Source organism: Bombina bombina, chromosome 9 (genome assembly GCF_027579735.1).
Source record: "Bombina bombina isolate aBomBom1 chromosome 9, aBomBom1.pri, whole genome shotgun sequence".
NCBI lineage: Eukaryota > Metazoa > Chordata > Amphibia > Anura > Bombinatoridae > Bombina > Bombina bombina.
The window spans coordinates 154,391,179-154,413,090 of record NC_069507.1 but is presented as its reverse complement, the minus strand read 5'-3'; the positions used below and the strand labels follow the sequence as shown (position 1 = coordinate 154,413,090).

Below are 21,912 nucleotides of genomic sequence, written 5' to 3'. Positions count from 1 at the left end.
CTTTATTGTTATATTCGCTTTATTGTGGTGGTCTGGAACTGAACCCACAATATTTCCAAAATATGCCTGCTACTAGCCAGGCCAAAACGATCTCACCCATTACCCCCCACACCACGCCCACTACCAGCCCACACCACACCCACTGCCACACACCCTCTTTGCATATGTTCAGCCATTGTAAAAAACCTTATTATGCAGTCATTTTTGAATATTTTTTATTTTAAACCATAACATATTAAGTCATTTAATACAATTATTAAAGATATATACATTTGATGGTCATTTGACACTGTATATAAAGTATTTATCTCCCTCTCACATAATGCAAAGTTGTGTAAACGAGGGCAGGTTCAGTCTAAGGCAGCAGAGACAAATCTGTTTAGTGATTTTAATTTTCCATGGGTAGTAAAGTGGACAACTAACCATGGGTGGCCTTTAGCTTAATAAGGGGACAATCACTTGAAGTAGCTAATTTTGTCTTTGGAAACCAACACCTATACTGATCATGTCAATACTGCAGTATTTGCTATAGAAAAGATATGTAATCAAGAGGTAGTGGCAGTGGGGGCAGAAGAAAAAGTGCCCCGGCAGTTACTTGCCTGAGTACACTATCCTTTTAAAGGGACAGTCTACACCAAAATTGTTATTGTTTAAAAATATAATGCCTTTTCTACCCATTACCCAGCTTTGCACAACCAACATTGACAATTAAATACAGTAGATTTGCATAATCCACAAATTCATGATAAAAAGGCAATGTCATAGCACTTAGTCTGAACTTCAAATGAGTAGTGGATTTTTTCTGACACTTTTCAAAGTTATGTATATTTCCACTTCCCTGTATTATGTGACAAACATCAGCCAATCACAAATGCATATACGTATATTATGTGAATTCTTGCACATGCTCAGTAGAAGCTGGTGACTCAAAATGTGTAAATATAAAAATACTGTGCACATTTTGTTAATGGAAGTAAATTGGAAAGTTGTTTAACCCCTTAACGACCAAGGACGTACCAGGCACATCCTACAAAAATCGGTCGTTAATGACCAAGGACGTGCCTGGTACGTCCTCAGGGGTTTCAAGTGGTGGAAGTGATCGTGAATGCTTGCTGGCCGCTTTCAGGGTATTGTAGTGATGCCTCGATATTGAGCCATTGTGCAATACCCTTTCCTAAGCAACCAATGCCGAGAGGGCCATCATTGGTGGCGTGGAAGGGCATGGAAGGAGACGGGTGGGCGGCCTATTGCTGGAGAAGGCGGGAGGAGGGCAGGAAGGGAGTGTGAAGGGGGTAAGACCGCTATGCCCACGCTACATCAATCACGGCAGTGGGAAGGAGTGAGGAGGGGGAAGGAAGAGAGGGGAATCCTATGTGGGATCTATGTTTGTAAAGGGAAGTGGGAGAGGGAGGGTGGTTTGCTATTGAGGGGGGGGGCATCTACACTACGGAAAAAAGTGGGTTTTTGATTTTTTCCAAAAATAAGCAATAATTTATAGCAAACTGGGTACTGGCAGACAGCTGCCAGTACCTAAGATGATGGCAAATAGGTAGAGGGGGAGGGTTAGAGAGCTATTTGGGGGGGATCAGGTAGGTTGGTGGTAAGGGGGATCCTATACTGCAGAAATTATATAATAAAAAAATAATAAAAAAAGCCTATATATATATAAAACAAAAAGGAAGAGAGGTGTAAATACTAATACAAATGTTCCATTACATATCTAATACACGGTGCAGTCCTCAAAAATAATATAACTGTAAAACATCAAGAGAGAACTCAAAGGGTATGCATTACTATCCTTTGAAAGAGAGGAATACACAGCACTCGTGACTATGGAACAGAAAATAATTTTATTACTTAGCCCTCCGAAAGTAAGAGCAAGCACCAACAAATAAATAAACATTTAAAATTTATATCAATCTGCTAAAATTGGTAAAGGACTAAACGGTACCGCTGTCGCTAGACATCCTATCTATTATACATTGAAATGCAAAAATATATAATCAATGTTACAGTGTATGCAATACACAATTGAAACAATAGATATGTAGTATGTGAAAGGATATTACTTAAATCACCTGACCAAAAATAGTCCAGAACATCAGTCCCAGAGTGAAATTCACCGCAACTTCAAGCGGCATATTAGGTCAGGTACTCACATAGCACAAAACATAGGCGTTCCGCTTTAGGTAAGGAAACTCACACAGAGTAGGCTGCTTCCGTGCCTCGTGACGTCATTCCATGGGATGGGCAAGCCAATACTCTCCAAACACGCTATGTTATGCATATGTTGCCATGGGTTAGCAAAGCCGACCCCCCTCTGCTGATTGGATCACTGCTCCAACAAGGATTTTAATAGAAACTTCCACAAAGGTGACACATATACACCGCAAGCAACAGCGTCAAGAGACGTCATCAAAACTCAAACGTCTGGGAAAGTCAGACCACAGGCAGGTTACTTTATCTGTACTGTGTCCCAAAGGAGTAAAGTTGCAGCGTTTAACTCTTACAGCATTGGCTTCCACAAGCGTTGAGTACAGAAACATCAATTGGAATTTCGGTATCCATACGAAACTTATCTTATTCTAGGGTTGCAGATATACACATCCTTGCGTACACCTAGAGGCCATACATCGGCACCTGGGATATTTCGTGACTGATACCACCAATATGTTCCAAGTAGCAGCAAGAGTTCACCTATGTAGGAATTAGGCGGTAGAGAGTAAAGTCCTTTACCATAATAGGACACTGTTCAGTGTCTAACATTTGAAAAAAGTGCACATAATGCCTATGTTTTGTGCTATGTGAGTACCTGACCTAATATGCCGCTTGAAGTTGCGGTGAATTTCACTCTGGGACTGATGTTCTGGACTATTTTTGGTCAGGTGATTTAAGTAATATCCTTTCACATATTACATGTCTATTGTGTCAATTGTGTATTGCATACACTGTAACATTGATTATATATTTTTGCATTTCAATGTATAATAGATAGGATGTCTAGCGACAGCGGTACCGTTTAGTCCTTTACCAATTTTAGCAGATTGATATGTTTAAATGTTTATATATTATTCTTACTTTCGGAGGGCTAAGTAATAAAATTATTTTCTTTTCCATAGTCACGAGTGCTGTGTATTCCTCTCTTTCAAAGGATAGTAATGCATACCCTTTGAGTTCTCTCTTGATGTTTTACAGTTATATATATATTTACATTGATTGATATATATATATATATATATATATATATATGTGTGTGTGTGTGTGTGATATCTCTTCATTCTGTTGCACAGATAAATTATAGCTTGTAAAGCCAATTCATTTTCTATCTTTGTAACTTATTCATGATAAGAAAAGCAGAACCCAAAAAATGCCAGTTAGCGAGAACAGAAAGATGGAATCTGGAACTGTTTATCTGCAGGGAGCTTAGTATTAAGAGGTGTTTTCTAAACAATGAGCATAACTAGACATATGGTTTGTATATATTACAATTTGTTATGGGGGAGTGAACTTTTTTACGAACTTGATGTCTTGTAATTGAACCAATGTGCTGTACATTAGTTATAAGAGACATTTAAAGGTGAAATGGGGCTAGTTAGAAATAATGCAACGCATCAAAAATTCTTCAAAAGACAGAAAACTCTAAACAAATTTCTATAATGCATTTAAAAGAGGATTATTCTGATGATTATATTATATATTATGATGTGATACACAGAGCTCAGTATCTGCATACACGCACATATCTGTATTAATATATATATATATATATATATATATAAAAAAAAACTAAATTTATGCTTACCTGATAAATTACTTTCTTTTACGATATGACGAGTCCACGGATTTCATCCTTACTTGTGGGATATTAACCTCCTGCTAACAGGAAGTGGCAAAGAGCAGCACAGCAGAGCAGTATATATAGCCCCTCCCCTTCCCCTCCACCCTCAGTCATTCGGCCAAAGGTATAGGAAGAGAAAAAGGAAAGGCTAAAAGGTGCAGAGGTGACTGAAGTTTACAAAAAATATATATTAAAAAAAAAACTGTCTTAAAAGAACAGGGTAGGCCGTGGACGTGTCATATCGTAAAAGAAAGTAATTTATCAGGTAAGCATAAATTTAGTTTTCTTTTACAAAGATATGACGAGTCCACGGATTTCATCCTTACTTGTGGGAAACCAATACCAAAGCAATAGGACACGGATGAAAGGGAGGGACAAGACAGGAACCTAAACGGAAGGCACCACTGCTTGAAGAACCTTTCTCCCAAAGATCGCCTCAGAAGAAGCAAAAGTATCAAATTTGGAAAATTTGGAAAAAGTGTGAAGGGACGACCAAGTCGCAGCCTTACAAATCTGTTCCACAGAGGCATCGTTTTTAAAAGCCCATGTGGAAGCCACAGCCCTAGTAGAATGAGCCGTAATTCTTTCAGGAGGTTGCTGTCCAGCAGTCTCATATGCCAGGCGGATGATACTTCTCAGCCAAAAAGAAAGAGAGGTAGCCGTAGCTTTCTGACCCCTACGCTTTCCAGAATAAACAATGAATAATGAAGATGATTGACGGAAATCCTTAGTTGCCTGTAAGTAAAACTTTAAGGCACGGATCACGTCCAAGTTATGTAACAGACGCTCCTTCTTAGAAGAAGGATTAGGACACAAGGAAGGAACAATAATTTCCTGATTAATATTCTTAGTCGAAACAACCTTAGGAAGGAACCCAGGTTTGGTACGTAAAACCACCTTATCAGAATGAAATATGAGATAAGGCGAATCACACTGTAATGCTGAAAGCTCAGAAACTCTTCAAGCAGAAAAAATAGCAACCAAAAACAGAACTTTCCAAGATAATAGTTTAATATCTATGGAATGCATAGGTTCAAACGGAACCCCTTGCAGAACTCGAAGAACAAAATTCAAACTCCAGGGAGGAGTAATAGATCTAAATACAGGCTTAATTCTAGATAGAGCCTGACAAAAAGACTGAACATCTGATACATTTGCCAAACGTTTGTGAAACAGAATTGACAAAGCTGAAATGTGTCCCTTTAAGGAACTTGCTGATAACCCTTTCTCCAATCCTTCTTGGAGAAAAGAGAAAATCCTAGGAATCCTAACTTTACTCCATGAGTAACCCTTGGAATTACACCAATAAAGATATTTACACCATATCTTATGATAGATCTTTCTAGTGACAGGCTTTCTAGCCTGTATCAAAGTATTGATAACTGAATCAGAGAATCCTCGCTTCGATAAAATCAAGCGTTCAATCTCCACGCAGTCAGTTGCAGAGAAATTAGATTTGGATGTTGGAAAGGACCTTGAATGAGAAGGTCCTGTCTCAACAGAAGTTTCCACGGTGGCAGAGAGGACATGTCCAATAGATCTGCATACCAAGTCCTGGGTGGCCATGCAGGCGCTATCAGGATCACTGAAGTTCTCTCCTGCTTAATTCGAGAAATCACGCGTGGGAGGAGAGGAAACGACAGAAACACATAACCTAGGCTAAACAACCAAGGCATCTATCAGTTCAGCCTGAGGATCCCTTGACCTGGATCCGTATCTTGGAATCTTGGCATTCTGACGAGATGCCATCAAATCCAATTCTGGTCTGCCCCATCTGAGAATCAATGAGGCGAATACCTCCGGGTGAAGTTCCCACTCCCCCGGATGAAAAGCCTGTCGTCTTAGAAAATCTGCTTCCCAGTTCTCTACCCCTGGGATGTAGATCGCTGACAGATGACAAGAGTAAAAATACACACACAATATAACCCTCAAGCATAAAACCAATAAGTTTTAAGTGCCAAAAATAAAAAACATAAAACATTGTTTTTTATATTGTCTCCCATGTCACATAATGCCCAAATATCAACTAATGATAAATATAAAATAGGGACTCCAGTAACACCCCTCTTATTAAAATAGGTTTTACTGCTTACCCCATTCCCATACAGGGAAATAATGCAAGCTAGTTCTGATACACCAAGTCTCCTCAGAAAACAAGGCTGCACATACCTTAATGCTGCTTGTAGCATGAAACCGGTCTCCACACTGAATATGTCTCATGGTTACCTTCAGAAGTCTTGTGGGAACCAGCGTGGATCTTAGTTACAAATGCTAAGATCATCAAACCTCAGGGCAGAAATCTTCTTCCATATCCTCCTGAGGAAAATAGTATGCACCGGTACCATTTAAAATAAAAAACTTCTTGATTGAAGAAACTAAAACTAACACCTCACTTTACCATGTCTTCCTAGTATAACACAGGCAAAGAGAATGACTGAGGGTGGAGGGGAAGGGGAGGGGCTATATATACAGCTCTGCTGTAGTGCTCTTTGCCACTTCCTGTTAGCAGGAGGTTAATATCCCACAAGTAAGGATGAAATCCGTGGACTCGTCATATCTTTGTAAAATAAATATATATTTAATGGGTGCACCACCCAGCAAATTTTACTGATCACCTGGATAAAATGTTAGGCAATGTTTATTGTACAAATTATCATTAAATGAACATTAAACACATTGAGATGGTGATATAAAATGATAAATCGTATATTTAGAAAAAACTCAGCAATATACTTATATTATTTATTTTGTCCCCTTATGCTGTAATTCCATTCTGAAATAGAGAGCTTTTTTTTCCTGTTAGAAATGGAAGTGCAGAACACTGTTATATTCCACACAGCCATTGGCTGCACACTCTAATGACCTGTTTATAACTGTCCCTAATTGGCTACAACAGAGAAGGTAACCTAAGTTACAACATGGCAGCTCCCATTGTTTTATAGACACTAAAACTTTACACTTGTTTTGCCAATATTTAAACAGGTAACAAAACTTAAAATACATTTACATTATATTCTCAGTCTAATCTTTTCTTTCAATTCATCATTCTATCTAATATTTATTTAGTGTTTAATATCCCTTTAAATAAATGTATGTTAAATGATCTAATTAATTTGTGCTTCGCATATCAGAAAATGTTATATTAGAGTATTATACAGCACACACACATAATTTTATACAGGGAGTGCAGAATTATTAGGCCAGTTGTATTTTTGAGGATTAATTTTATTATTGAACAACAACCATGTTCTCAATGAACCCAAAAAACTCATTAATATCAATGCTGAATAGTTTTGGAAGTAGTTTTTAGTTTGTTTTTAGTTATAGCTATTTTAGGGGGATATCTGTGTGTGCAGGTGACTATTACTGTGCATAATTATTAGGCAACTTAACAAAAAACAAATATATACCCATTTCAATTATTTATTTTTACCAGTGAAACCAATATAACATCTCAACATTCACAAATATACATTTCTGACATTAAAAAAAAAAAAAAAAATCAGTGACCAATATAGCCACCTTTCTTTGCAAGGACACTCAAAAGCCTGCCATCCATGGATTCTGTCAGTGTTTTGATCTGTTCACCATCAACATTGCGTGCAGCAGCAACCACAGCCTCCCAGACACTGTTCAGAGAGGTGTACTGTTTTCCCTCCTTGTAAATCTCACATTTGATGATGGACCACAGGTTCTCAATGGGGTTCAGATCAGGTGAACAAGGAGGCCATGTCATTAGATTTTCTTCTTTTATACCCTTTCTTGCCAGCCACGCTGTGGAGTACTTGGACGCGTGTGATGGAGCATTGTCCTGCATGAAAATCATGGTTTTCTTGAAGGATGCAGACTTCTTCCTGTACCACTGCTTGAAGAAGGTGTCTTCCAGAAACTGGCAGTAGGACTGGGAGTTGAGCTTGACTCCATCCTCAACCCGAAAAGGCCCCACAAGCTCATCTTTGATGATACCAGCCCAAACCACTACTCCACCTCCACCTTGCTGGCGTCTGAGTCGGACTGGAGCTCTCTGCCCTTTACCAATCCAGCCACGGGCCCATCCATCTGGCCCATCAAGACTCACTCTCATTTCATCAGTCCATAAAACCTTAGAAAAATCAGTCTTGAGATATTTCTTGGCCCAGTCTTGACGTTTCAGCTTGTGTGTCTTGTTCAGTGGTGGTCGTCTTTCAGCCTTTCTTACCTTGGCCATGTCTCTGAGTATTGCACACCTTGTGCTTTTGGGCACTCCAGTGATGTTGCAGCTCTGAAATATGGCCAAACTGGTGGCAAGTGGCATCTTGGCAGCTGCACGCTTGACTTTTCTCAGTTCATGGGCAGTTATTTTGCGCCTTGGTTTTTCCACACGCTTCTTGCGACCCTGTTGACTATTTTGAATGAAACGCTTGATTGTTCGATGATCACGCTTCAGAAGCTTTGCAATTTTAAGAGTGCTGCATCCCTCTGCAATATATCTCACTATTTTTGACTTTTCTGAGCCTGTCAAGTCCTTCTTTTGACCCCTTTTGCCAAAGGAAAGGAAGTTGCCTAGTAATTATGCACACCTGATATAGGGTGTTGATGTCATTAGACCACACCCCTTCTCATTACAGAGATGCACATCACCTAATATGCTTAATTGGTAGTAGGCTTTCGAGCCTACACAGCTTGGAGTAACACAATATGCATAAAGAGGATGATTTGGTCAAAATACTCATTTGCCTAATAATTCTGCACTCCCTGTATATATCTATATATAGACACATAGACACATAGATACATAGACACAAACACAAATACATGTGTGTTTGTGTGTAAATAATAATATAAATTTTTACTATGAAATTCGGAGAGAAATCTATTAACTAAATAGAAAATCACACTGAGTTGAAAACAAAATAAACACATGACAAAAACAATCATCAGTCATTTAAAAGAGAAAATACATGTAATTGTTGTCTACAGAAGTTTAAAAGCCAGGCAACAAGGCCCACACCCACGCAATTTAAACATTGCTGATATTTGTGAGACTGGGATAGGCATGCAGAAGCTGTGAGAGGCATGTGTACACGAGTCCTTATTAAGGTAGGGCGTGGGCTGGATGGGAGTTCTGATGTTGCAGAAAACAGATCAGCAAGGAGGATATAAGATGAAACACGACAGTAGGAAAATAAATTACAATAACTATATGAAATCCATTATGACTTTACTAAGTACCTCTAGTATTTAGAACATCACAAAAAGCCAAGATTTAAAGGGAAATTATTGTGTAAAACAAACTGGGCCAATTAAATCCCAGAATAATGAAACAATACTACATCTTCTAATTTTATACAATCAGAATCTTCATGACAAAAACTGTATCTCCACATATGCCCAGTACCAGCTTCTATGCAAACATAAAATCCAACAGTTTCTCTATGTATCAACCCATGCATATGCCCACCTGTAATGAAGAACCATGGACTGGGTGCACAAGCTTATCATCTTTTGTTTGTGCACCGGAATCGGTTCTGGGGATGTGGGGAAATATCTCTTTACTAAAGATTTATTTAAATGAAGTTGACCAATATGCTATCTACAACAGATTAGACCTTTTTAAGGTTATGGAAATTCAAAAGCGTAAAGTGAGAAAAACTGTTCTAGATTGTTAGCTCCAATGAACAAGGCACATAAATCCCATCGGCATACCTCTTAAATACTCTTCGAAGCTCTTTCTATAGCTTTAGATAAAGTGATGTTTCTCTATGAATATGGACAATAATGTACAGAGAGATAGAGAGACAGGCGGACAGAGAAATTGATAGATTAAAAGATAATAGATAATATATAGATAAATAGATAGATAATAGATTAGATAGATAGATAGACAGAAGATAGATAGATAATATATAAATAAAAGATAGATAGATGAAATGTCTGTACAACTTTTTCTAATAAATAAATGTTAATACAAATTTCATTTTACAAATAAATAAATCATTTTGGTAAAGGCTAACTACAAAGCTGAAATGTCATGGGTTTGGTATGAAGAACTTTTTAATAATTTAATTAAATAGACATTCTTGAAGTACTGTGAGTGCCTATTTGGTCCATAATACTGTACTCTGAAGCCAAGAGAAAAACTGGGAAAGTCATTATAATTTGGAACGTTCTTTGGTTTCAAAATTATGAAAAAATGAATTACACAGTTTTATTATAACCTGAAAATATATTATCCCCATGCACTGCAATGTATCAGGAGGAAAAAAGTAAAAAACAACACCAGGCAACTTCAATTAGCTAAAACAGAAATAGATCAGGAGAAAGGGCAAACCCAACAATTAGGATTAATACACTAAGGTTAGAAATCAATAACATTTTGACAATGAGATTTTGTCATCAATCTACCCAATGCTGTTAGCTGCGTTAGTGCTTTTCCAATATCCCACTGAGGAGTAGGTGGAATGACATAAGCAATATTGTATGTTTCATTGCAAGGCACAATATAAATAACCTACCCATCACACCATGCAAATTTATTAACTACAAGAATGGGGCATCAATGTAATATATTAAGCATTATTTTCCCATGGGTTATATCAGAAAGTTAAAACTTCCCACTGGAGCATTGGAGCAGACTGATTTCAGACCCAGGTTGCAAATGAATCAAAGAGCAACACAGAAAAAAAAGAAAAAAGAATAAAACGTTATACAAACAGCAAAATGTAATCCATCATTCACTATGCACTGTCAATAATATTTCCCTGTTGGGGAGAAATATTTTCAGAGCATGAACAGTTCCATATGATTCAAGTTATATGCTATGATGGAATTCTTAAAAGATGAACTAATGACTACTGTGTGCAACAACTACATCATCATGGTAATTAGACTCTAGACAGCTGGATCTGTAAATAGTAATTCAGCATAATTGATAAGAAATAAGCATATTGTGCATTCAGGACAGACAAGAGACAGACACATATATTCATAATGCTTACAAAGCAGTATATATATATATTGTATTTTTTTTTAAAGAAACAGATTCATACAGATTTCATTTAACAGGAGGAAGAATTTAGACATTTGAATATAAAATACTTTGTATTCTCACCTGATTTTCGTTTTGATGATCCATAATCCCTAAAAAAGAAACAGCAGCAGATAGACATTGTTAGTCACAAGATATTGGTGGCAAAAAAAAAAAAAGTGCCCCACCCATACAGTTAAAAGGACAATGTCCAGCTCCTCTGGTCTATCTGAGGGAGTGAAGTGTCAGACGGTGACAGAGGATGGATTGACAGTAGCAGTATAGCATCTCCTCACTACAAACAGCAGCTACGGCTTCTTCTGCAGCAACACTACGGGCCAGACTACCATGTGATGTGATGACAGAATGAACCATCCCTAATTATACAGGGGGAGATCTGCCTGGGCTTAGTAGACACTTGAAAGATATAACCTGTTACATGCGAGAAAATACTGAGTTGCTTCACAGGGAACGCTCCCTCCTGTCTGTCCTATCATCAGACATAGGTATCATTATACACTTCATCCTTATAGCAATGTATGCTCAGGTTTTTAACAAATGCAAAAATTCAGTTTTTGATCAATATTTGCAACACAAAGATATATGTTGATTATGGAATTTCCTTCTGCAGCCTGTCAACAACTGAATCATAATAATGATCCTATAAAAATCATCACTAGGAGGTTTTTGCAAATCAGTAATATTCATAGGCTACGAATAAAGGATGACACAAAGGCACCTGTTAGAGTGTGTTTATATATATACAGTATGTGTGTGTGTGTATGTACGGATAGGTAGATAGACATAGACAGGCACCTGTTAGAGTGTGTTTATATATATACAGTATGTGTGTGTGTGTGTGTGTGTATGTACGGATAGGTAGATAGACATAGACAGGCACCTGTTAGAGTGTGTTTATATATATATATATATATATATATATACAGTATGTGTGTGTGTGTATGTACGGATAGGTAGATAGACATAGACAGGCACCTGTTAGAGTGTGTTTATATATATATATATATATATATATATATATATATACAGTATGTGTGTGTGTGTATGTACGGATACGTAGATAGACATAGACAGATATCAACATTTGGAAATGTATGAATTGTAATGTAAATTATGAAGCCAATGGATTGTATTGATAGAAATATAGAATATATATGAAAACAAAATAGATATTATCAAGTAAAAAGTATAAAGTAAATGAACTGCTAGGAAATTCCCATAATTGTACTTAAATAGAGGTTGACACTTCAAAGCTACACAGCATTTTTTTGTGTTTTTCAACCAGTGTGCCGTGGCACACTAGTGTGCCGTGAGAGATCCTCAGGTGTGCCACGGCAGACTGACAACAGTGTGACATATTTTTTAAACTTTGCTTGTTTTTTACTCCCAGTGCAGGGGTAGTTTGTAGGAGGCATGGCATAACAGCACAATACATACAGTATGTGTGTGTTTGTGTGTATGTGTATATATATATGCTGTATTAGGCTACAATGTGTGATTTTTTTAAAATTTTGGTATGGTGGTGTGCCACAGGATTTTTTTATGTAAAAAAGTGTGCCACGGCAAAAAAAAGGTTAAAAATCACTGCCCTATTGAACTGCCGCATAAAAATGGAGGCAATTAAGTAAATGTAGTTGAAACAGTATTATAGTTACAATGTCAAAATATCAAAGGAAAACGAAAGTGTTGCTAACTCCTTAGATGCCTTAAAGAGCTACGGCACATTCTGAAGCAACTAAGATTAACCCTAATACAACTGTATTCTGCTCTCTGCATTTGTTTGTTCTAAAATAATATCATGTTTGCTGAACTTTTAGCATTCATTTTTGAAGATTTTTTTTTTTTTTAGTAAAGCAGCATTTGGTCATAAATGATTGATAATTGAATATTGATTCTCACGAAAATCAATGTAAGTCTAGGGGAATCAATATTCAAATGTTACATTTCAGTATTTGATTGACATATCTAATATTCTAATGTTAACATTCCTTCTATAGAAACATCTGAATTACTGCGCAAACAATAATACACAATCTGGTGGATGGTTAAAAACTTTAACCAAAGCATTTTAACGTGTCCAAAATTGTTTTAGCGCACTATACACCTGTAATGGAAAACGCAGAGAGGTACAAGCGTACTCATTATGCTCGTATTGCAATCGGTTAGTGCTTTTTGAGACCTGAAGTAAAAACTTATGGTTGCTAGTTATCATAACAAAACACATGAAAATGCTATGGAAATAAAGAATTTAATGGGACAGTCTAGTCAAAATAAAACTTTCATGATTCAGATAGGGCATGCCCTTTTAAACAACTTTCCAGCTTACTTTTTTCATCAAATTTGCTTTGTTCACTTGGTATTCTTTATTGAAAGCTATACCTAGGTAGGCTCATATGCTAATGTCTAAGCCCTTGAAGGCCGCATCTTCTCTCAGTGCATTTTGACAGTTCTCACAGTGAGACAGTGATAGTTCATCTGTGCCATATATATAACATTGTGCTCATCCCTATGGAGTTATATATGAGTCAGCACTAATTGGCTAAAATGTAAGTCTGGTAAAAGAACTGAGATAAGGGAGCTGTCGGCAGAGGCTTAGATACAAGGTAATCACAGAGGTGAAAAGTATATTAATATAACCGTGTTGGTTATGCAAAACTTGGGAATGGGTAATAAACGGATTATCTATCTATTAAACAATAACAATTCTGGAGTAAACTGTTCCTTTAAAGTTACCAGTAAATACAGTAGATTCGTATAATAAACAGATGCATGATAAAAAGGTAATGCAATAGCCCTTAGGAGCCTTCAGGCTTGCCGGAAACAGCAGTTATGAAGCAGCGGTCTTAAGACCGCTAATCCTTAACTGGTCCGCTGCCTCTGAGGCTGCGGACATCAATCTGCCCGATCCTATATGATTGGGTTGATTGACACCCTCTGCTAGCGGCCGATTGGCCGCAAATCTGCAGGGGGCGGTGTTGCACAAGCAGTTCTGGTGAACTGCTTTTGCAATGTTGTATGTTGTCGGCATTCAGCAATGTCTGCCAGACTTTGATAAATCAGCCCCTTAGTCTGAACTTCAAATGAGTAGCAGATTTTTTTTCCGCTAAGTTTCAAAGTTATGTCTATTTCCACTCCCCCTTAATCATGTGACAGCCATCAGCCAATCACAAATGAATATATGTATATTCTTTGAATTCTTGCACATGCTCAGTACGAACTGGTGACTCAAAAATGTAAATATAAAAAGACTGTGCACATTTTGTTAATAGAATTAAATTGGAAAATTGTTTAAAATTGAATGTTCTAATGTACCCTGCTGATTTATCAAGGCTAACTCTGTTACATATATGTCCCTAATTGGCTTTATCAGATAACAACTGCAAAACAATGCATTTTACTCTAACTTTATGACAGTGCATAGCCTTGCTGTCTGTGAACTAAAACTCAGATTGGCTCATCCAAATAAGGCAAATGGTTGGTGCAATTGTGCCAATCAGGGGTTAATTTGTTTGAAAAATGTTGGTATGCTATTTTATTGCAGCACAACAGAAATGTCTTGCAAGTAAAAGGTGTTTACTGTCCCTTTAACAGAAGCAGTTTATTTTATTATTATTTTTAAATAAAATGACCTAGCAAAAATGCTATCGGGAATAATCTCTTGGCCATTTCAAACATCACTAATATGTCTCAGCTAACTGAAGGTAACAACAAATCTGAAATGATTTGTTCAGTGGTTATTAGTCCTCACCATGACAGCAGCTTGTTTTAGAATAAATGTGTGTTTCAAAGGGAAGTCTGGTCTCACCCAAAGGACAGTCCTGCCCTAAAATACCAGGCATTCCCCCTCTGGACAAGAACAACCACAGACCTTCCCTTTACTAGGGTACACATTCTGTTCCTCCTATCACCCTTTAAAGGACTAGTAAGCTTTACTTTTTGACACACCGTTTAAATTACATATATTACTAGTACAGTAAGAATTATATAAGATACATATGTATATCATTTTAATAAATATAAGAATAACCTTAAAAAACATACTTAAAATTCAACTTGTCAATTATTCAGATTACAGAGCTAAAGACATCCTTCTTAAAATCTGTGCGCGGCATATTTTTAATAAAGCCAATCGCAGCTCCTGAACTAATGAGCCTTTTATTATTATTATTATCATCGGTTATTTGTAGAGTGCCAACAGATTCCGCAGTGGTATAAACATAGGCGGAATACAAGGAAACATTTATAGGGATTAAACGGGTAGAGGGTTCTGTCAAGAGTTGCACTGTTGTAGTCAGCTCTTAAGAAGGTGATCTACAAACAGCTGGGCTCTTAGGCTTACATGCTAAGGGGGATAGCAATGGAGGAGAGGAACTGGTATAAAGAAAGGTTCGTTTAAGTTGTATGCATCCCTGAACAGTAGAGTCTTTAGGGAGTGCTTGAAGCTTTCAAAACTAGGGGAGAGTCTTGTGGAGCGAGGCAGAGAGTTCCACAAGATGGGAGCCAGTCTGGAGAAGTCCTGTAAGCTGGAGTAACAAGAGAGGAGGAGAGTAGGAGGCCATCAGCAGATCGAAGGGGGTGGGAGGAAGAGTATCGAGAGACAAGGTCTGAGATATAGGGGGGAGCAGTGCAGTTGATGGCTTTGTATGTAAGAGTGAGAATTTTGTGTTTAATCCTGGAGGCAAGAGGAAGCCAGTGAAGGGATTGGAAGAGAGGAGCAGCAGATGAAGAGTGACGTGTAATGAAGATGAGCCTGGCAGAGGCATTCATTATGGATTGTAAAGGAGCTAGGTGGCAGCTGGGGAGACCAGAGAGGACAGAGTTGCAGTAATCGAGGCGGGAAAGGATGAGAGAGTGGATTAAAATCTTAGTTGTGTCTTGTGTAAGGAAATGTCTAATTTTAGAGATGTTTTAAAGGTGGAAGCGGCATGAGTTAGCCAAGGGGGTCTATGTATCAAAGGTCTTGCGGATCTGATCCGACAGTGCGGATAAGGTCCGCAAGAACTCGCTGAACGCTCTCCGCATTCAGCATTGCACCAGCAGCTCTCACAAGAGCTGCTGGTGCAACGCTGCCCCCCTGCAGACTCGCGGCCAATGGGCCACCAGCAGGGAAGTGTCAATAAACCCGATCGTACTCGATCGGGTTGAATTTGGGCGATTCCTGTCTGCCTGCTCAGAGCAGACGGACAGGGTTATGGAGCAGCGGTCTTTAGACTGCTGCTTCATAACTGCAGTTTCTGGCGAGTCTGAAGACTCGCCAGAAACACGGGCCCACAAGCTCCATACGGAGCTTGATAAATGAGCCTCAAGGACTGAATGTGAAGAATGAAAGAAAGATCTGAGTCAAATGTGACCCCAAGACATCAGGCATGCGGGGTAGGGGTAATGATGGAGTTGTCGACAGTTATAGAGAGATTGGGGGTGGAGATTTTGAAATAAGGGGGGAAAATAAGGAGCTCAGTTTTGGAGAGATTTAGCTTGAGGTAGTGAGAGGACAGGAAGAGATGTGAGAAAGACAGTTAGTGACACGGGTTAGCAAGGAAGGAGATGGGTCTGGTGCAGAAAAGTATATTTGGGTATCGTCGGCATACAAATGACATTGGAACCCGTGGGACTTTATTAGGGAACCTAATCATGACGTGTAGATTGAAAATAGAAGGGGACCGAGGACAGAGCCTTGCGGTACGCCAACAGAAAGTGGTGACGGTGCAGAGGAGGCCCCAGAGAAGGCTACACTAAAGGTACGGTTTGCTAGGTAGGAAGAGAACCACAAGAGGGCTGTGTCACAAATGCCGAAGGATTGGAGGGTTTGAAGAAAAAGAGGGTGGTCAACAGTATCAAAGGCTGCGGACAGATCAAGCAGAGAGAAGTGGCCTTTGATTTTGCTTTAAGTAGGTCGTTGGTAACCTTAAAGATTGCTGTCTCTGTGGAGTGATGGGGACGAAATCCAGATTGCAGTGGGTCAAGGAGGGAGTTTAATGTAAGGAAATGGGATAGGCGTGCATATACTAGCTTTTCGAGAAGCTGCATATTCATTGTTATGTAGGCTCACTCCCGAATGCAAGCACATTTCTCACTATTGTGGCCACATGTGCATTTAACACCAGTCAGTTCTAAAGTCAAAACAGAGCGATGGTCATAAGACATAGATTTTATGTCAATGTACATTGTGGTGTCTATGTGCGGACGCTCTATTGCTAGTGACATGGGGTGATACACAACACATGCACACAGTGCTATTCCTTTTCACGAGTTTGACACACAGGTAGTCCTCAGTGATAGGACATGAATTATGAGTATTACAAAGGGCTTGGAAACCATTAGAAATTCAAAGAACGATTTAGAACAAAAGTAAGAAAATGTTTTAACAGATGTTTGTTATTGAAAATAAACATTTTCTTTTAGTGCAGTAACATTTTCTGAGTTAACTGTCCCTTCAAGCAAAAAGTTCACATTAGTGACAGCACCACTTGCTTGTATTAAAGTGCAAAAAGTTATTATGAAAGTAATCTCCAAATAACAAAATACAGTGATATTTTGGGCTGCCCTTAATCATGCCATATTCATATAAAGCAAACACTTTAATATGTTTCTTTTCAGCAACGTTTTGGGCTATAAGCCCTTAATCACAATAATTAAGGGCCTGAATAAAGACTAAAATTTTGCTATATTTGTTATTTTGCTATAATTCCCATAATAAACTTTTTGCACTTTTGTACAAGCAAGTTGTGCAAATGTGAACTCTTAGCTTTATATGGATGGCTAGACTAACATGCTCAGAGCTTGATAATTCGACCCCATGGTCTTAACTTCTAATGAGTAGTAGATTTTTTTTTTCTGACAAATTTCAGTTATCTCTATTTCACCTCCTGTATCATGTGACATACATCAGCCAATCACAAATGCATATATATGTACAGTATATTCTGTGAATTCTTGCACATGCTCAGTAAAAGCTGGTGACTCAAAAATTGTAAATATAAAAAGACTGTGCAAATTTTGTTAATGAAAGCAAATGGGAAAGTTTTTTTTAAAAAATTGCATGCTCTATCTGAATCATAAAGGTTTAATTTTGACTTGACTGTCCCTTTATTAGTAAGGGGGGGGGGGCTATTAGTTGGTTGGTAGGGCAGAGGCTCTTATCATAGTGTACTTGCCAGTAACCTGCACCTATACAAATATTACTTGTGCGTTTCACACAGTCCTCTGGGATCTTTTATAGTGGGCGCTGATAATTCCGGTTTGTAGTACAGCTTTGTATTGTTTTCTATTTTTGGTGGAAAATACATATTATCACAGCAGCGCTTAGAACACTCCTGAGCGCTTTTCAATCCACTTCTTTTGACTCTAAGGGGCCGATTTATCAAGGGCCGAATGGCCCCTGATGTCCCTGTTTCCGTGAGAGCCTTTAGGCTCGCCGGAAACAGCAGTTATGAAGCAGCGGTCTTAAGACTGCTACTCCTTAATTCGTCCGCTGCCTCTGAGGCTGCGGACATCAATCAGCCCAATCCTATACTATCGGGTTGATTGACACCCCTGCTAGCGGCCAATCTGCAGGGGGCGGCATTGCACAAGCAGTTCACCAGAACTGCTTGTACAATGTTAAATTACAACAGTGTATGCAGTCGGCATTCAGTGATGTCTGTCGGACATGATACGCTACAGCGTATCATGTCGGACAGACATTGATAAATCGGCCTCTTAGATTTGTAGTAACCCAGGAAAGGGGCCTATGCAGTTATTTATAGATAAACTTTCAAATATTTTAGAGGCCAAAAGTAACATCATAGATGCCTAGGCTTTCTCTGACTGCCAGAAAATTTCCAACTCTGTGAATTAAAATGATAAGTTAAAGGGACAGGAAACTCCAAATTTTTATTTTATGATTTGGATAGAACACACATTTTTAAACAGCTTTCCAATTTACTTCATTATCAAACTTGCTTCGTTCTCTTGTTATCCTTTGCTGAACGAATAGCATTGCACTAATGGCAGCAAGATGAACACCTCTAGTCAGCCAATCACTAAAGACAAATGTGTGCAGGCACCAATTAGCAGCTAACTCCCACTAGTGTAGGATATGTGCGTATTCTTTTACAACAAGGGATATCAAGAGAACAAAGTACATTTGAAAATAAAAGTAAACTTAAAAGTGTCTTAAAATGACATGCTCTATTGGAATCATGCAACTTTAATTTTGACTTTTCCTATAAAAAAAAATAAAAAATTGTTTTTCATTCTCAAATCATCAGGATGGAACAACTCAGGAATTTGATGAGCAAGGAAGAGAAAATAATAAATTGTATGTTGCAAGATATGTTTTTCCTAGATTAAATAAAAAAAGAAATACTGTGCTATAGACAACAGATGTCTGCCATAACACACATTGCCTCACAGTGGGTCCACTTTGCCTGATATATACTTAGCTCAACTGGAAGCAGCTAGAATTTTGGAATGTAACCTCAGAATGTTGTAATAACAATCCAACGCATGTGATGTACACCCCTTCATCCAGTCTCCACTATACTTAAAGGGACATTAAACACTTTGAGATGGTAATATAAAATGATAAATCGTATTTATAAAAAAAAAAACTCTGCAATATACTTTCATTGTTTATTTTGCCCCCTTTTCATGTAATTCCATTCTGAAATTGTGAGTTTTTAAGTCCCTGTTTGAAATGGAAGTGCAGAACACTGTTATATTCCACACACCCATTGGCTGCTCACTCTAGTGACCTATTTATAACCGTTTCTAATTGGCTACAGCAAAGAAGGTAACCTAAGTTACAACATGGCAGCTCTTATTGTTTTATAGACACTAAAACTTTACACTTATTTTCTCAATATTTAAACAGCTAAAGAAACTTTGAAAAATACATCTACATTTATTCTCAGACTAATCTTTTCTTTGAACGCATCATTCTATCTAGCATTTATTTAGTGGTTAATGTCCCTTTAATGCAGCATTGGATCCTCTCAGTTCCTGGAAAGAACAAGGATAAACTAAGCCATCAAATCAAACATCTGTTTTGTCTTTTTTTTGTCTTCCTATTTTTGTTATTTCAATTTTGTTTTCTTTAAAGGGACATGAAACCCCATTTTTTTATTTCATGATTTAGAAAGAGTATGTAATTTTAAACAACTTTATAATTTACTTCTTTTTTCTAATTTGTTTTATTCTCTTAATATTCTTTGCTGAAAAGCATATCTAGATAGGCTCAGTAGCTGCTGATTGGTGGCTGCATATAGATGCCTGGTGTGATTGGCTCACCCATGTGCATTGCTATTTCTTCAACAAAGGATATCTAAATAATGAAGCAAATTAGATAATAGAAGTAAGTTGGAATGGTGTTTAAAATTGTATTCTCTACCTGAATTATGAAAGAAAAATGTTGGGTTTAGTGTCCCTTTAACCCCTTGCAACAGTGGTGTTACTGAAGTCACTGTGACAATAGATTGTATAAAAAAAAGGTTATTAAAGAATATTTATTTCTAGGTTTGTGTGCCCTATCAAAACCCCTAGCTCAAGGGTCTTTAAAGTCTTATGCGGTGGGCCTCTCCTCTGACAAAATGTACAAGACTACCCGTTACCCCATAATAGATGTTACTTTATTTTACTCTTTAAAGAAAATTGTAATATTTATTTTTAGTTTTAAAGGGACATGAAACCCAAATAATGTATTGCATGATTTAGACAGGACATACAATTTTAAACAACATTCCAATTTACTTCTATTATTTAATTTGCTTCCTTCTCTTGTTATCCTTTGCTGAAAGGTTTATCTAGGAGAGGTCAGGAGCAGTAAAGAACATAGGTTATAGCTGCTGATTAGTGGCTGCAAATATATATATATATATAATTATCATTGGCTCACTCATGTGTTCAGTTAGAAACCAGTAGTGCATTGCTGCTCTTTCAACAAATGATATCAAGAGGATGAAGCATATTTGATAATAGCAGTAAACTGGAAAGTTGTTTAAAATTGTATGTTCTACCTAAATCATGAAAGAAAATGTTTGGGTTTCATGTCCCTTTAATTTGGGGAATTTACATCTGACCCAGGGTTTACACAGAGCTCCCAAGAGCTGATTAACTTGTACTTTATTACTCATGTGTTAAATACAAGTTACTGATCAGATTAATCAGATTTCCTTATGTTATCACTTTCTGTACACACACATTTATTTGTATTATCTCTGTCTATATATCAATGCCCAATACTGAGACAACACAATGTAAAAATAAAATGTTATTACATATCTCTCCTACACCCCACTGGGAGTGTAATTTCTTCTGCTTGCTATGTTTACACAGCTTTTCTATAACCTATTCTTAAAGGGACACTGAACTCAAATTTTTTCTTTTGTGATTCAGATAGAGCATGCAATTTTAAGCAACTTTCTTATTTACTCCTTTTATCAAATGTTCTTCAGTTCTTGGTATGTTTATTTGAAAAGCAAGAATGTCAGTTTAGATGCCAGCCCATTTTTGGTGAACAACCTGGGTTGTCCTTGCTGATTGGACAGCACCAATAAACAAGTGCTATCTATGGTTCTGAACCCAAAAATTGCTGGCTCCTTAGCTTATATGCCTTCTTTTTCAAATAAAGATAGAAAGAGAATGAAGAAAACTTGATAATAGGAGTAAATTAGAAAGTTGCTTAAAATTGCATGCTCTATGTGAATCAAGAAAGAAAAAAATGTAGGTTCAGTGTCCCTTTAATTCTCTTTTCCTTTGTTGAAGGAACAGCATTGCATTACTGGCAGCTAGATGAAAATATCTAGTTAGCCAATCACAAGAGACAAATGTGTGCAGGCACCAATCAGCAGCTACCTCCCACTAGTGTAGGATATGTGCGTATACTTTTATAACAATGGATACCAAGAGAACGAAGCACATTTTAAAAACAGAAGTGAATTTAAAAGTGTCTTAAAATTACATGCTCCATCTGAATCCTGTAAGGTTAATTTTGACTTTCCTATCCCTTTGATTTATGTTCCTATTCCGAAGTCCGATCTAGAATTAAGCTATATACTGTAGTAAAAAA

At 37.6% G+C, this 21,912-nt stretch overlaps 1 protein-coding gene across 4 annotated transcripts in view; it reads right to left on the bottom strand.

The window, feature by feature from the left end:
• Positions 1 to 21,912, bottom strand: part of SH3PXD2A (SH3 and PX domains 2A) — a 754,429-nt gene that overhangs the window by 256,658 nt on the left and 475,859 nt on the right. For 3 of the 4 annotated variants that reach the window (XM_053692438.1, XM_053692436.1, XM_053692437.1), the window contains exon 6: positions 10,929 to 10,957. In XM_053692438.1, coding sequence (XP_053548413.1) covers positions 10,929 to 10,957 — 29 coding nt within the window. Of the gene's footprint in view, positions 1 to 10,928; positions 10,987 to 21,912 lie in introns of those variants that run through there. The other variant, XM_053692439.1, reaches the window with a different exon arrangement.